The sequence below is a fragment of the Hippocampus zosterae genome, chromosome 9, assembly GCF_025434085.1.
Source record: "Hippocampus zosterae strain Florida chromosome 9, ASM2543408v3, whole genome shotgun sequence".
Taxonomy (NCBI): domain Eukaryota; kingdom Metazoa; phylum Chordata; class Actinopteri; order Syngnathiformes; family Syngnathidae; genus Hippocampus; species Hippocampus zosterae.
This window is the reverse complement of record NC_067459.1, coordinates 25,718,735-25,735,260: the sequence shown is the minus strand read 5'-3', so window position 1 is coordinate 25,735,260 and position 16,526 is coordinate 25,718,735. Positions and strand designations below refer to the sequence as shown.

The 16,526-nt window shown below is 46.4% G+C and overlaps 3 protein-coding genes across 8 annotated transcripts; all 3 read left to right on the top strand.

Annotated features, from left to right (window-relative positions):
- The first annotated feature begins 420 nt into the window (after nt 1-420).
- On the top strand, nt 421-2,293 carry LOC127608302 (red-sensitive opsin). Its single transcript, XM_052077331.1, has 6 exons — nt 421-597; nt 799-1,095; nt 1,170-1,338; nt 1,412-1,577; nt 1,652-1,891; nt 1,968-2,293. The coding sequence occupies exons 1-6, from the start codon at nt 498-500 to the stop codon at nt 2,064-2,066; spliced, it is 1,071 nt and encodes a 356-aa protein (XP_051933291.1). The 5' UTR covers nt 421-497; the 3' UTR covers nt 2,067-2,293.
- A 587-nt stretch (nt 2,294-2,880) lies between these two features.
- Nucleotides 2,881-7,465, top strand: gnl3l (guanine nucleotide binding protein-like 3 (nucleolar)-like). Of its 2 annotated transcripts, none has more exons than XM_052077324.1 (15): nt 2,881-3,021; nt 3,121-3,164; nt 3,650-3,757; nt 3,847-3,963; nt 4,073-4,156; nt 4,291-4,426; nt 4,527-4,630; nt 5,211-5,355; nt 5,813-5,900; nt 6,016-6,193; nt 6,311-6,453; nt 6,527-6,663; nt 6,825-6,973; nt 7,121-7,295; nt 7,376-7,465. In XM_052077324.1, exons 1-15 carry the CDS (start codon nt 2,961-2,963, stop codon nt 7,441-7,443), a joined length of 1,737 nt encoding a protein of 578 aa, XP_051933284.1. In that variant the 5' UTR covers nt 2,881-2,960; the 3' UTR covers nt 7,444-7,465. The 2 variants fall into 2 exon arrangements, with proteins under 2 accessions (XP_051933284.1, XP_051933285.1); XM_052077325.1 differs by having other exon boundaries at nt 7,121-7,301; nt 7,381-7,465.
- A 365-nt stretch (nt 7,466-7,830) lies between these two features.
- tfe3b (transcription factor binding to IGHM enhancer 3b) lies at nt 7,831-14,355 on the top strand. Of its 5 annotated transcripts, none has more exons than XM_052077328.1 (9): nt 7,832-8,063; nt 9,269-9,494; nt 9,589-9,648; nt 9,724-9,813; nt 10,284-10,379; nt 11,108-11,378; nt 11,463-11,538; nt 11,655-11,802; nt 12,024-14,355. In XM_052077328.1, exons 2-9 carry the CDS (start codon nt 9,303-9,305, stop codon nt 12,489-12,491), a joined length of 1,401 nt encoding a protein of 466 aa, XP_051933288.1. In that variant the 5' UTR covers nt 7,832-8,063; nt 9,269-9,302; the 3' UTR covers nt 12,492-14,355. The 5 variants fall into 5 exon arrangements, with proteins under 5 accessions (XP_051933290.1, XP_051933288.1, XP_051933287.1 ...); XM_052077329.1 differs by having other exon boundaries at nt 7,843-8,063; nt 9,589-9,813; nt 11,108-11,219; nt 11,322-11,378; XM_052077330.1 differs by lacking the exon at nt 9,724-9,813 and having other exon boundaries at nt 7,831-8,063.
- The last annotated feature ends 2,171 nt before the right edge of the window (nt 14,356-16,526 follow it).

The following is a 16,526-nucleotide window of genomic DNA, read 5'->3' as shown; positions in this document are numbered from 1 at the left end:
AAATATGCGTGCACTGCATGTTTTTCACAGAACAGCGAGCGACACTATAATGACTTCTGTACATTGAGCAGATCGCCGCGCCTCTCAGGGCGGGGTGGAGGTTGCCGTTTCTTGGTTGAAGGGGATTCACTTTTGTCCGCAGTGGGACTTGAACGTTGGTCTCCAAAGCCCGAGTTGGTACGGATGTGCGACTGCCACCCCAAATTTGCGTGACGCTCTACGTATAGAGCTCGCCAAGTAATCCGCAGCTCCAGTCGGCGGATGGAAATCTGCTTTCCGACAAGATTATTGCTGGCATTTGCTGTCTTAACCCAATTACCGCTGCTTTTAATTACAGTTGCCGCTCATTGGCTTGCGGATGGCCGCAAAGCGCCGTTCCACGGCTGTGATTTAATTTTGACTTAATCCAATCGGAGTTCTCTGCGGCAAAAGTATAAAAGCCGAAGACACGTGCGAGTGGCGAGAAAAGGGAGAACATTTCTCCTCGTGCTATCATCATGGCGCAGGCCTGGGATAAACCGTCCTTTGCTGCCAGGCGATACCACGAGACCACCAGGGAGTCGGCCTTCTCTTACACAAACAGCAATAATACCAGAGGTACGCTACGGCATTACGATTGCTTCTCATGAATTCCCCTCCGCCATCGGGTTTCGTTTGTGGGAATGCGAAGACGGCGGTCTTGTGTCTCAAATTTATTTATGTCTTTATTTTTTTTTTAATCCAAAAGCCACTTTGGAACCTGTTTCGGTGTGAAAAGGTATGAAAGGACACCATTGTTGATCTGTTTTCATTCCTCAGGTCCTTTTGAAGGCCCAAACTACCACATTGCCCCGCGCTGGGTTTACAATGTTGCGACATGCTGGATGTTTTTCGTGGTGGTGGCGTCCGTGTTCACCAACGGCCTGGTCTTGGTGGCAACGGCCAAATTCAAGAAACTCCGTCACCCTCTCAACTGGATTCTGGTCAATCTGGCCATCGCTGATCTGGGAGAAACGCTTTTCGCCAGCACCATCAGTGTTTGTAACCAGTTTTTTGGGTATTTTATTCTGGGGCACCCGATGTGCATATTCGAGGGCTTCACCGTCTCCGTTTGCGGTGAGTGGCCCCCCGACGGGATTTGGAAGTCAGGCTGCGACTTTCCTCTTGTGAGAAGGCTGCTTGTCGCACAGGTATCACCGCTCTCTGGTCCCTGACCATCATCTCCTGGGAGAGATGGATAGTCGTATGCAAACCGTTTGGAAACATCAAATTTGATGCCAAGTGGGCGACGGGCGGAATCGTGTTCTCCTGGGTCTGGTCGGCCGTATGGTGCGCTCCCCCGATCTTTGGATGGAGCAGGTAGGAACTTTGCATCAGCGCGCCGCCACCGAGTGATCGGCGGGCCCGGAAACCGCTGATCGTCTCCCGTCAGGTACTGGCCTCATGGACTGAAGACCTCCTGCGGACCCGACGTATTCAGCGGAAGCGAAGACCCCGGTGTTCAGTCCTACATGATTGTTCTTATGATTACTTGTTGCCTCATCCCGCTGGGTATCATCATGCTGTGCTACTTTGCGGTCTGGTGGGCTATCCGAACGGTAAGCTTGCGAAATCGGTACGGTGCGTCCCGCTTCCCGGCCCGAGTCAAGCGACGTCCGCTCGTTTGTCGCAGGTCGCCTTGCAGCAGAAGGAATCCGAGTCCACTCAGAAAGCGGAGAGAGAAGTATCCAGGATGGTTGTCGTCATGATCCTGGCATACGTCTTCTGCTGGGGACCGTACACCTTTTTCGCCTGCTTTGCCGCGGCAAATCCCGGATACGCTTTCCATCCTCTCGCCGCAGCCATGCCCGCATACTTTGCCAAGAGCGCCACGATCTACAACCCCATCATCTACGTTTTCATGAATCGACAGGTAAACGGTCAAGCGGCTCCGTATTCCAAATCCAGCAACCGTGTTTAAGAAATCCTTTATCGCTGTCTTTCGTCAGTTTCGCACGTGCATCATGCAGCTCTTTGGCAAACAAGTCGACGATGGCTCGGAAGTATCCACGTCCAAAACGGAAGTCTCCTCTGTGGCTCCGGCTTAACGTGCTCAGCTCCTGAAGATTTGGCAACCGTCACACTTTGCACACTCCGAGTTCTTGTCGATTTCTATGAATGTTTATTTAGCTTTCTGGCAAATGAGAAAAACAAACCAAAAAAATGCAGATCTCTTATTGTCTTTCTTTCATCATAAAGCTTTCATATTTTTTTCCCATTTACAATAGTGCTTGATGAGACTAATAAATCATTTTCTAAATGCACAAAGCTACAATGGTGGAAATAGGGTTGTTATTGGGCTTTGCGTTTACAAAACCTATCCATATTTACGATAGAGTCCAGCAAAACAGTACACACTCCCATCCAAAAGTACTGTTTCAATGATAAATATATACATATAAACATGAATACATTATTCTTTTTCATGGAATACATTTCTTCTTGTTTTTAAAATCAGTGAATGGGCGAATCCACAGATGCTGAATCGCAAGTATGTGGGGGTATGGAGGAGGTGCACTCTTTATGCGAAAGAGGAGAGTCAGAGGACCATTTTAGAATTATTTTTGCAGGTCTGTGAAACATTGTCATTCAATGTGACAATGTTGCCATCAGGACGCAAAAAAATCATCCACCCGAAAGCAACAGCTTTCCTGTTTAGTGTTAAAATTCATAAGTGAACAAGTACTTGGCCTATAGTTTCATTTTAAAACATCTTTATTTATTGTTTACCCCCTTCCAAAGGATGAGAGACATGTTTCATTGCAGAGGTACACAAATAAAAATGATTAAGGGTCACAAAAAGGTCCAGTTCTTGAGGTCAATCAGGCCACGTGCGATAATACTGTACTGTTATTCAAAATGTCTTTGGTTCTTTTTAATTTTTTAAGTCCCGAGCTGTTTTACTGTGAAATTCCGGAAGTGACGCAGAGGGACTATTGCGCATGCCCACATCCGTGACAGACCCACGTGAAAGCGGTGTGCTTGGAGCTATGTCGAAATCAAGTGCGTAGGTAGCGATTTGGTCTGGACTTTTGTCTCTAAAAATAACGCGAAACGATTTCAAGTATATTTGGCCAAATATTTTTGATTTGTATTTTACAGAACAAAAACGAGCTAAACGCCTTGGTTTGTTGGGGAAACGTAAGGTGCGTGTTTTCTTGATACTTAGTACACCTATCGTCGTTACCTTTTGGTGTTGGCGCTTCGGTGCGACGCATTATACAATACAATACAATACAATACATGCTGATTTATATAGCGCTTTCACAACAGCGGCAGCTGTAACAAAGCGCTTTACAAAACAGTTAACATAAAGTAAAATAATAAACACAACACATAACATAAAACATAAAAGCATTATGCTCACCTAGTCAAAAACAGAGAGTCAAAGTCAAAGATTGATTGGATATAAGTGTGTTTAACTCTGCGCCACCATTTTATGTGGTCAAATGCTATGTTGTCCGACTCGCCAACAAACGACCGTTAAAATCAGCAGTATAACAGAATTTATTCTTGATTGTCATATTTTGCGTAACTGACGACGTTTCAAAGTTTAGCCACGTGGCTAACGAGCTGTTATGGGTGACTTTGAAAAAGCTAATCCCATAGCGGGTATGTTTCCTGTACACAGAATAAAGATGGGAAAAACACCGATGCCTCGGGCGGCACAAGTTTTAAGGAGCAGTCATCTGTGCAACATGGCAAGGATCGAAAGTCTGAAGAAATTAGAAAGCGAAGGGTACCCCTTTCACCTGCACTCCGATTTCAGGCTCAAGTGTTGATAGATGCAGAACCCTGTTGTGCCTTTCTTTTATTGAACCGATTAAGCTTCAAGAACTCCAAGAAAGGCAGAAGATCTCCAGAGAACAACAGCTGATCAAGAGGAGGAATTTGCAAAGCTTTCAAAATGACATCCTACAGAGGCAGAGAGCGTTTGAGCAGAGGGTGAATACATTGCCGTTTCGGGGACACCGAACACAATTTGGCACCACTGGTGAGGACGGGACATCTTGTAACTGTCGGCATTGAGATCTCCCTCTTTGTATGTTCACAGGAAACGGAGATGCAGAGTTTGGAAAAACATGTGCACTTTGAAAATGAGAGCTCAAGAAAAGCGTATTACAGAGAATTTAAAAAGGTGCTTTTGCATCACGCGTCTATCTTGCGATGTACACGGCTGTGAATGCTGAGCTCTAATAATACTATCAGATGTAAATTGCTGGATTGATTCGCTTATTAAAACAGATGTTAATTCCTGTGCCCTCTTCGAAGGTAGTGGAGGCTGCAGATGTGATCTTAGAGGTTTTGGATGCACGTGACCCGCTGGGGTGCAGATGTCCCCAGGTTGAGCAGGCGGTCATTCAAAGTGGAACAAACAAAAAGCTTGTGTTGGTGCTCAATAAAATTGGTAGGTTCAACCCAACCCATTTCGACAATTGTCTTCTAAATGCGATTTTCAGATGTTTAAAATGCTTGGGAGAATAACTGACCTTTTATTCCCTTTCTAGATTTAGTGTCAAAGGAAATTGTGGAGAAGTGGATTAAATATCTGCGGAATGAGTTTCCAACAGTTGCTTTCAAGGCATCTACTCAACAGCAGTCCAGAAACCTGGTACTGTTTCTTCTTCTATTATTATTATTATTTTTTTAATACAGTGCTTTGTTCAACACATACACCGTCAGCTAAAATAATGAATGCCACCACGGTTCTCCACTCCCACACTACGGCACATGATGTTTTTTTTTTTTTTTACTGCACGAGGAAAATAAAGATTGAGCATGTTGATACTTGTCTCATGGTTTTGAGAGACAGAAAATGTATCAATAATCACGTGGACCTACGGTGCAGGCTTTATTTACAAGCAATGACATCCCCCCTTGTGAGTGATTATCAAATCGGCCCATTTTATTCACACCACTGAGCATATGTTCATAAATCAGAATGAATTGTAAGTGACGGCGTGCTTGCAGTGCTTCAATTTGCATTAGCCACGCCCACATTCCCCATAAGATGGCATTCAAAAATATGAAAGAAAAATAAAATACCATGTTATTATTGGGCGTACACTTGTCTAGCCTACATTTGATGACAAAATGAATTCAGAAAACCACGAAATTCCCAAAAGACTTTTTCTTTCCCCTCTTTGTGAGAATGGCAGTGTGTCACCCGTTTGGCCTCTTGTCATTGACAGAAACGCAGTAACGTATCCGTGACTCAAGCCCCCTCAGAGCTCCTCAGCAGCAGCGTATGTCTTGGTGCGGATTGCTTGATGAAGCTGCTCGGTAACTACTGCCGTAACCTTGACATCAAGACGGCCATCACTGTGGGTGTAGTAGGTAAGCACTCGAAACCGCGGCACGGTGGCGTTCGCGCGGCCCTCGCTCCATTTCTGCGTCGTGCACGCTACGCTCGCCGTTGACATGTTTTTGCAACTCGCTTTCTGTAGTGGAGAAAATCGTCGCAGTCGTAATGTATACTTGCATGCAAAAAGCAATGTCCCTTCATCTGTGTCTTGTCATAAACACGAGTACTCATGAGGCTTGCTAGCAAGCACAAACGCGACCGAACACAATTTGGAGTCATCGATAAACATACGCATGTTTTTGGAATGTGGGATGCAGTTGTAGTAGCTGGAAGAGACAAAAAAAGACGTGGCGAACATGAAGCAAAGTGCACGCAGGTGGGCTCAGAACCTTTTGCCGGGAAGCAGAAATGAATGAATAAGCAATGTGAACTTTTCCAAAATGCGAGCGGCCCGTTTGTTTATTTATTTCAACTTGTTTGTATTTTCAGGTTTTCCAAATGTGGGAAAGAGCAGTTTGATCAACAGTTTAAAGCGTGCAAGAGCGTGCAATGTTGGAGCAACTCCCGGTGTCACCAAGTGAGAATTCCCGTCGAGGATTGATTGATGAGGCCTTTATTATGATTCAATTTTTTTTTATTTTTCATTTGGGCAAAATCCCAAATGAAAAAAAATGTCTTTCCTTCATGTGTAGGTGCCTTCAAGAAGTGCACTTGGACAAACACATTAAGCTTCTTGATTGTCCCGGCATCGTCATGGCGACGTCAACGAGTGACGCCGCGATGATTCTCCGGAATTGTGTGAAAATCGAACAGTTGGTTGATCCAATTCCTCCCGTTGAAGCCATCCTCCGACGTTGCGACAAGGCACAAGTACGTCGCTTGCTTTCCTCCGCTTCGCACGCCCACGAAAACCGAGTTTCAAGTGGTCACATTTATACACCGTCGTTGAAGATAATGGTCATGACATTGATTTTTATGGTTGTGCAGATCCTTCAGCACTACGGAGTACCCGACTTTCACACAGCTCTGGAGTTCTTGGCGTTGCTTGCGCGGCGTCAGGGGAAGCTAAGAAAAGGCGGGCTGCCTGACACTGACAAAGCAGCAAAAAGCGTATTAATGGACTGGACGGGGTGAGTCACACGAGTCATTTTCAAGTCCTTCGAAATGTTAAGCGACACAAGTTTTGAATCGAGTGTTGTTTAGGGGAAGGATCAGCTATTTCACTCATCCACCTGAGACGCACACGCTTCCCACGCATGTCAGCGCTGAAATTGTGACAGAGATGGGCAAAGCTTTTGATTGGGATGAGCTAGAAAACGGAAATCGGGAAGTTCTTGCAGGTAGCGTGCTCTTTTCGCCGCAATCTTCCTGTATAATTTGCACTGCTAATTTCGCCAAATTGTTAGTTTAGGAGGAATGTATGCATCGCGTATTTGCATATGAAATTAGCAGTGCAACTTTCACAAATGTGCTTTTTCATGGGTGCAATGTCCTGTTTCAGATTCATCTTGTTCTGATATGCAAATGGGATTCTGCATCGAAACCATGGGAATGACAAACGGCAACCCGGCTCAAGATCCCGCTCGCCAAGAAATGGAAGGAGAGTCGGCCGTGGAGCCGGAGTCAATGGAGGACGATCAGGATCCAGAGGTATGAAGAATTCTGTGTGAGCCTTTGAACGAGCAGAAATGACGAGACTTGACAAATTCGACCTGTGCGGAATGCGGTTTGAACGTTATTGAATGGTCCATCTTGCCATTATAAGCCTTGACAAATACAAGTTGTTTTATCGAATAGTTTGGACCAATGACGGTGGAAATCAAATCTCAGAAGTTCAAGACCGTCGTGCCTGAAAGTGATCCTGCATCCAAGGCTCCGGATTTGAAGGATATTGTCAATGTCGATCCTTTACTGCAAGGCCAAGCACTTCTGGCTGCCGGCAAGAAGCGGAAGAAGCGACAAAAAAGAGCGGGTTTGTGTCTAAACTTCAATCGTCACATTGTTTTTAGGTGTACGGTACTTCCAATTTGATCCGTTTTCTTCTCTTTACAGACAAGCTTTCCACCAAACTATCAGACACCTTGACATCTGCAATGGATTTCTCGTTTTGTGACGGCTGATTAAAGAAACAAAATACGAAAAGTGCTTTTGGATTCTTTCAAGATATGCTGCCATCCTTTTGTAAGCTTGGGTGCGGTCTTAAGACACTTCCAATATGCTTTCAATTCGCTGGATAAGTTTGTGGATGGATCCATTTGTACACATTTGCCACACTCAAAACCTGGCGGCCAGAGCAGTGTGGCTACTCAACATTTCTGTACCGAAGTTGCAAATAGCCCTTATTCCTAAAACCATTAGAACACTGCAATTGAACTCCCAAGTCTCGGCTCCTGGCTGCAAAACGAGTCGTTCATCAACACGCAGATAATAGATTGATTTGGTTTCGGTCATACCGCCCCCCACCCTCAAGGGAAACCTAATCTAGCCCACGGCCGAAAGTAGTTCAGGGACCCGGCTTGGGGAAATAACGCGATCGCCGTCCCATCGTTGACAAGTTCCGGGTAAAAAGTGGGAGGATGACCTCAGCGCGTCGGCTCGAGGTAAACAGCGTTGGTCGCGGCGGCCATGGCTAGCGGCAGCTGCTAATCGAGTCAGCGACGACATAGAATGGCCAGAAAAGCCGAGGACCTCCTCGATTCATGGCTGTGACTCCCGTCGAACATTTTTTCTTCTTCTTACAGTATGTTTGAAAGTTACATTTCTACCTTGAACACGTTGAACCGCTAGCGCTCTCGACCTATTACGGCTAGTTGGCTAGCTAAGCCACGAACCCCCCACACCAGCGCGCAAAAAAAACCAAACAAACCCCCCAAATGACCTACTTTGTCATATTGCAAAATGATCAAAGCTCCGAATGAAAACGTGTATTTGTTGATTGGCAAATGGTAGATAGAAAGCAGCTATGTTATCCCTAAGCATTGCCTTTTTCTTTTTTTCATGAAGTTGGAATTGGGGCCTCCGACACTTTGCTGTCAAACCAGGACTATTAATGTGCGACAAAGCGAATTACAAGACTGTAATCGGCGACCAACGAGTTGACCGAAGTCGCGAGGGCTTTTTCACGCGTCTGCCGAGCGCGTGCGTCAGTTAACTGAAATTGGGAAAAGGACATGTATGGTTGCCAACCAGTATACATTCTGAACGTCTTTATGCGCAATGTACAATTCAGTTGAAATTGCCCGAAGCATGTTGGTTCCTTGCAAAACGGTCATTTTCAATAGGCTACTACTTTGAATGAATTCGGCCCAGTCGCAGCAGAACAAGTAGTCTGGCACACACAGCAGCATAATCATTTGTAAAACAAATCTAAAAAGTGAAGGCACGATCGGCTTTTTTGACGCTTTGATACAGGGCGTTTCTCTCAAATCATGGAGAGGCTCGGTCCCTAAATTCAGGCGACAAAGGCAAATAACTACGGTAAGTTGAGGGCTTGGTTGTTTTTCAGTGGATGGCTCCTCTGTACGAATGACAAAAGGAGAGATGGAATCCTTTAATGCAGTTTATTAAAAGGTGAAAGAAAAGAAAAAAAACGTCCGCACCTCCGAACGGATAAACGAGAACACAACTCAAGCCCCTTTCAGTCACGAAAACACTTCCTGCTTCTTTAACATAAGCTTACATAGCTATAGCATGAAAAAGGGGGGTGCCCCCAGGGATTTAAGGAATACTCACAAATGAAAAACTTTCGGCCCTATTTTCTAGGGCCCCTTTGAATCATGGACCCACAGGGGCCTTTATTGTCATCGGTTAGCCGATGTGTTTGATGAAGCAGTAAGAGAGGATTGCGCTACACATGGAATTGAAATGTTTTTATTTTTTATGGCCTTTCGGTGACCATTGGGCATTTTCCCAAAAATTCTCATTTCTCTTTTGTTGTGTTTGCAGCTTCATCCTTTGATCTCGACTGTTGTCCTCAGCCATGTCGTCGCGCGTGTTGCTGCGGCAGCAGCTCATGCGAGAGCAAGCCCAGGAGCAGGAGAGACGAGAGGCCCAGCAGCAGGCCTCCGCCTCTCAGCTGCGGCCCGCCGACTCCACTCCCGCCATCTCCGTCTCGCTGCCCGCAAATGCCGCCCGCCCGCCTCCAGCGCAGGTGCCCGTGGAGGTGCTGAAAGTAAGCGCGTCCTCCTCCTCCCGCCTCGCCCGTCTGCCCTCGGCGTGCCGGCTTATCGGAAAAGAGTCCCGAACGGCTGCTTTGAATGACGCAGGTGCAGAGCCACCTCGAGAACCCCACCAAGTATCACATCCAGCAGGCGCAGAGGCAACAGGTGAAGCAGTACCTCTCCACCACTCTGAGTAACAACGCCGTGACTCAGACGCTCGGTGTATCGCCTGTGCCACAGTGCAGCTCCGCCCCCGAGGTTGCCCTCACCGCCAGCAGCGCCCCTAACAGCCCGATGGCCCTACTTAACATCGGTTCCAACAAGGAGGAAGTATGCCCAAGTCCTGTTCTTTCTTTCCCCCCGCCCCCTGTCTTTTTTATAACTGCGGTTTGCTGATGCAGCGGATGACACGGTCTTGCCAGTAGTTGTCTCTGTGTGAACTTGCAATGTGTTTTTGGAGAAGTCTGAAGTGGCGCCTTCAGCTGACTTTGTACTTAATGACTTTTGGTTTGTTGTGCAGGGATGTGGCCCCCCCGGGTCCCGCTTGAACGCCGCATGCCTTTTGTCTTCATATACTTGTTGGCCTGCTGTCACAATAGGATGTTAAATACTGCACCTGCACATTAACCGTGCCACTTCTTCGCTTGTGCGTCTATGACAGCTTGCGGAACTCTTTTTTTTTTTTTTTTTTTACGACCGAGCGCTTTAGATCTAGTCCTTGTAGAGTATAAGCATTGATCCGACCTCGAAAAGCCGGTCCGAGATTGTGCTCCATGTTTCCTGTCCTCTGTTGTTTCTAGATTGAAGACGTTATCGATGACATCATTAGTCTGGAATCCAGTTTTAATGACGACATCATTACATTGATTGACTCGGGTCTTCAGTTGCCTAACACGGTAAGAAAAAAACCTAATCTGCTTCCTTGACCGCATTTTAATTTGACCCCCTCAAATGTTTCTGCGCTTGATTTTCACGAATACGATTCTCGAAAGACAGTCACGCCACCTTTGTGGGTTGGGGGGCCGGGGGGAATGGAGCGTCTTTTATCTGTGGCGGAATCCTGAAGCAGGAATAGCTCTCTGAGTGCATATACAGTGGAAGCAGTTGACACTTACTCACCATTTGTCACAAATGTGCCGCCTGGGCGGGGTTGCCAGTAAGGATACTCGGCAAGAAGTCAGCCAATGCGTTGGTGCTCATTACGACGTTACAGGCTTTACAGACACAAAGGAATTGGCTCACCTTTTTCCGTTTAACAGAAAATGAGGATTATGGTGATGTTGGAAGAAAGAAAAAAGATGCACAGTGAGGTAAAAGCGATTTGGAATCTTTGAAAATGGAACGGCGTAGGACTTTTTTTTTTAACATCTGGCAACCCTTAGATGATACCATCAGGTACGCGCGTTCCAATTTATTGTGCACTGAAATGGGTTAAGGATGAGCGTTTGAATTTCACCGATTTTACGCCGGATTGAATCGCGTGCACAGGGAGGTGCTTGCTTTCAGAGTTTCAACAAGAATGTGGAAGTTGCGCTTTTCGCACATTGCTCACATTTCATTGGGGCTCGGCGGCCAGCGTGCGTCGCAGCCGCCCTACCTCCAGTCATGGTTTTGTTTGATTCAGCTCCCGGGAAATCTGCTGGATGTGTACCACAGCCCTGGAATGGCAGCGCCCACTCTCACCGTCAGCAACTCCTGTCCTGCTGACCTTCCAAATATAAAAAGGGAAATCACGGGTACGCTACAATCTGGGCCGTCTACTCGTATGTGCGGCGCAAGTGCAACAGTTTCACGGGATCTGCCGAGTCATTTCATGGAAAACAGCTTTTGTCTTTCAGATAGCGATACCAAAGCTTTTATGAGGGAACGGCAAAAGAAAGACAACCACAACTTGAGTAGGTCCACATTTGTCGTCTCCTCGTCTTCTATTGGTGCATTGATCATGATCATTCCTTTGCCTTTTTGTTCCTTCTTAACAGTCGAGAGGAGACGGCGATTTAATATCAACGACCGTATAAAGGAGCTCGGTACGCTCATCCCCAAGTCGAGCGACCCGTGAGTGCCGCCTGGTTTTTGGGGGTTGTCTTTAGGAGACTCACTTGTTGCGTTTGCGAGCCAAGTCCGGTAAAAGCCTCTCCCTTTTTGTCTTGACGCCTGCGCACCGATCGCAGCGAGATGCGCTGGAATAAAGGCACCATATTGAAGGCCTCGGTGGATTACATCCGCAAGTTACAGAAGGAGCAACAGCGAGCCAAGGATGTTGAACTGCGCCAGAAGAAATTGGAGCAAGCCAACCACAGCTTAATGATGCGCATCCAGGTTGGTGTTTTTGCTGCGTCGGCAGCACTTTGGCTCTGGATCCTGGCGGCTGGACCCCGAAGCGTTTCCAAGCAATGAGTGCCAATTACCAAGCAGTCGTGTCATGTCATGTCTTTTATTCCTTCATGGAGATTGTCACGGCTATTTTGCAACTACTTCTCGTACGTTTTGTCATCCGAGGCCAGCCGGTTCAATTCCGATGACTTTGGTGATGTTCCCAGGAGCTGGAAATACAGGCCCGTGTCCACGGTCTCTCTTCCCACGCCGCCGGCCTCTCCTCTGGCCTGCTCCAGCAGCAGCAGCAGCAAACGCTTCCAAACGGCCAGTCCCTCCACCCCGGCGCGGAGGCACCGTCCGGGCAGAACCTCCTGGGTCTGGGCGCGGCGGCTATCGCTCAGCCTTTGCCCAGCGCCTTCCTCTCCCCGCCTTCGTCGGACGCTCCCGCCGGGGTGACCGTCGGCAGCCCTTTGGACTTGGGCGCTTTGAGCTTTGCCGAGCTGGAAGACGCCTCCGCTTCGGCGCTTTACCCCGACGTGGGCTTGGGGGACATTCTCATGGACGAAGGGTGCGCCCTGTCTCCAGAGGCGGCGGTCCGGCCCCTCTTCTCTCCTTTGTCACCGGGTGCCTCCAAAAGCAGCAGCCGCAGGAGCAGCCGCAGGAGCAGCCTTGAGATGGAGGAGGACTTGTGATGCGCCCGCACAGACCGAACGTCGGCATGCCGTCTGTCTCTGACGTGAGGTGCGTCCGTCGGCGGGACCGTTTGACCAGAATTGTGTTCAAGTAAATCTTCCTGCAGGAAATGCTAGTGAGACCAACCGATCCCTGACCCCTCCTTGTCCCGGTATACACTGAAATCTTATTGATCCTATTTGGAGCCGGCTGTGTGGAAGTGCAATGGTATAAAAATATAAATATTGTACACTTCGAGCATAGGTTGTCAAAGTCAGGTCCTGGAGGGCCGCCGTCCCGCACGTTTTCCAAGTCTCCCCGTTGCAACGCAGCCGATTCAAATAATCAGATCATCGGCCAGCTCCGAAGCGGCATTGGAACGATCTTGATGATTTGAATCGGGTGTGTTGCCCCTTGGCAAATCTGGAAAACGGGCAGGACAGCGGCGGCCCTTGAGGACCCACTTTGGACACCCCTGACTTAGAGGGTTGCTTACATGTATATTAACATTCTTACATATTTTATAAGATTTCAGAGTAATATATATTTTGGCCTGAATTTATTATGTGGTCATACACAGGGAAAGATTTTTTTTCTGGCCTTAATAATGTGGCAGTATTGGAGAAACCCAATAAATGCAGGGATGCATTTTTTTTTTTTTGGACAGCAATCAGAGTTTGCACACTTGTCCTTGTTGGGATGTCTTGGTCAGGGGGTGGGGACAAAAGGGATATGCTTAATGTACTTAAAGGGAATTGGTACATTGTGAAATACTTTGCTCCCCTCATGGTGTATATAAGGATATTTTATTTTCCAGCAATTTATTGCACCTTACGTTCTTGCAGTCTATGCATTTTCTGAGAGATCCGTTCTACGACGACGACGACACACGGTGGGCGCACATGTTTTTATGAGCAGCTTAAGAGCTGCTCCTGTTGCTGCTGCTAGTTAGCCAAAGCAGGACTTCGTAAGTGTAGCTGCAGTGCAAAACACAAATCACTCTTCTATTTTTCAATATGTTCCGCGTCACAATAAAACCGAGAGATGCGTTTGATTCGTTTACAGTACGTTCATCCTCTTTTTGATACCTGGATAATTGATTGAAGTGTTGTTTGTTTCTTGTGACTAATGATTGGTCATCTCCAATAACCTTTGGTGATCACTGGCTGATTTTTACCCGAGATTTGTTTCCAGTTTTTTTTTTTTTTGTTCTTCTGGACATACAGTATGTCCAATGGGCTATAAATTGGATTGGATACGACTTTGTCAAATGTGCTGTATATGGAACATACAACACAGATGACATTTCTTCCCTCTCAACAGAATTCACTGTGTTCCAAGTACAATTATTATTATTATTTTTGCACAAACCACTATTTTGCAGGTGTACCATGAAGTAGTGATAAACTTCAAAGAGGCATTTAATTCATCAAATACATCATGCAACTCATTTAATGAACGTGTACCTATGCATGTTTTTCCAACACTGATGTCACGCTATTTGAGAATATGTTTCAGAATATAATTTTAAAAGTTGTGCGTTTGGATTCAGTTTTCTTGGTGTTATAGTCCTACATGAACTGAAGCAACCCAATTAGTTTTCAAGGCACGTTGACTAATGTTGTCCTCTATCTGCAAGTGTTCTGAGGCAAAAGGAAAAAAAAAACTCAAATTAGCTTGTTTTAATGCCCCTGATTGTGCAGTTATAAAATCAAGCACCATTTTTTTTTATCTGCTCTGACATAACTACTTTGCAAAACTTGAAGCACATCCAACCTTTCACATCTATGAACATTGTATGTCCCTGGTCAAATGTACTTTTTTTTGGGTCATGCTCAAAGAAATCTCTCTGCAAATTTCAACAAATAAATTCTTCTTTTAGGCTTTTACGTGTGATTATCTGCGTGCTGCCAAGCTTAGTGGTAGAGCATTCATAATTACATAATGACCAACAGGTGTGCAAGAAAACGACACAAATCAGAATATAGCTGATAAATTCGATACGCTCATGAAATATAGCAATGCATGAGAAATACATTGATGAGATTATTTCATATCTTCATGAAATGTAGCATCCAGTATGAATATGAGAAAATCGACATATAAATGTGCTCCAATGAGTATGTACTGTATGTACAATACGAAAAGACAAAAAGCAAAATAAAGTATCGCGTCGTCGTCGCTCATTTGGGCTGGCCACGCTCGTCAGAGGCCACGTGACAGCTCGAAATCAACTTGTACTCAACACTTTTAGACAGCAGGGAGCGCCGTCCGTTAATATCGCAAGTCCAGCTTGTTCCATAACTTGAGTTTCGTGTGGAAATGACGGTTCCGTCGCTCGTTTAGATGCAAGTGAGTGAGCGTACCATCTCCCGATTTGGTTCATCTCCGTTCGGACTCTTTCAAAAGGCAATACAACCCAACAAAATGCACGGGACCCACACTCGCTCGGCCCGCCAACCAGCGGATGACGACGGGCCGCCGGCTGACACGCGGCTGCGGTGTGGAGGGAGGTGAGTGGAGCAGAGTCGGGGCACCCGCAAAGCAGCTGTCCAAGCGTCTGGCCCGCCGCCCATGAAGCAGCACTGGCGAATTCCAAGCTGATCCTTCCGGGACGGCACGTCCCAGAGAAGAAAGCATCCCCCGGGGCCGCCATCACCTGCCAGGCTTCTGCTCTGCAGCTTCAGCTTGCTGTAAAATGTTGCATACCTGTCAACTTTTCGGAGCGCCAACCTGTATAAAATACCCCCAAAAATCCTTATAGCATACCAGAGCATTTTATATGTCAAAATAACGGCACAGACACCCCCCCCCCTCCACACGAAATGTTCGATGATATTTCTTGTAGATCTCCATAATACAATGTCTGCTTAATGTCTAATCATCATTCTACTTAGTGGCATTACTGTGTTCAGAGTTGGATTCCGGAAATGAAAGCATTCGAGTAGACGAGCACCATTCTGGGCAAAAGCAAACGGAACTAACTACCCGTTAGGGTGGGTGGGTGTGTGTGTGGGGGGGGGGGGCAAAACCCGGAAATTTTCGTAAATCCGTATGATTTGTGCGATACGGCCATATACGTTAGATTCACCACAAAATCCGTATGAACTATGGCTAAACCTTATGAGTTGACAGGTATGTTGTCGGGCGGCCTCAGGGGCCGCGGGAGAGAGCCCGGGTGGCAAGAACCGATCTCGAGTCGAGCGCGAAGAAGAAAGAGTGGACCGCTTCGGCGCGTTCATTTGCAAGATCGCCTCGCAGTCCCAGTTTGTTGGCTTGAATCTTCATCGGGCCTTGCTGGGTGGAGTCGCGGCTTCCTCCCGCATTCCGAGAACACACTTGCTCAGTTAATTGAAGACTATAAATGGCCCGCAGGTGTTGACGAGCGACCAGGAAAAGGCTAAGTGCCTGAAAATGGATCGACGGATGGGTTACCCGCTGCGAACAAGAATTGCTGAGCTCTTTATTCTTTTATTTTTTCCCTCAATTGTACTGCACAATTGAATGGCAATACTACAACGGTTGTATTCTCTTTCAAAATATATTTTTGTCTCGGCAGCGGGCGACATTTAATTTGCCTTCATCCGTCACCATTTTCAACCTTTTGAAACGTCTGTAAACTTATGTGAAATGATTTTCATTTCATATTTGAGCATTATATTCTTTTGTGTTACAGTTACCTAGGTTATATTCCGTTTAATAATTGCTTGAACAAGATTATGTTGCGATTGTCTGATTGGCTGAAGGAAACGGGAAGTGTTTGAGTAGCCGGAAGAGTGTTCTCGTTCGTTCGGTTGAAAAATACAAGCTGCTTTCAAAGGATTCCAACTCTCCTTTTGCCCGTTCTTAAAGTAGAGCTATCCACTAAAAACCTACGAACCCCTCAATGGACACCGCGATAGCAAAACTGAACATTTCTTCGAAAAAAAAAACTCGGACACCTAAAGAGTTATTTATGCCTGTGTGAATAGTTTTGCCCCTTAGTGGTTTATAGATCGCGTAGGAGTGCAGGCAATTAAAAGGCGTGTACCCAATTCTTGCTTTTGGAATCTGAG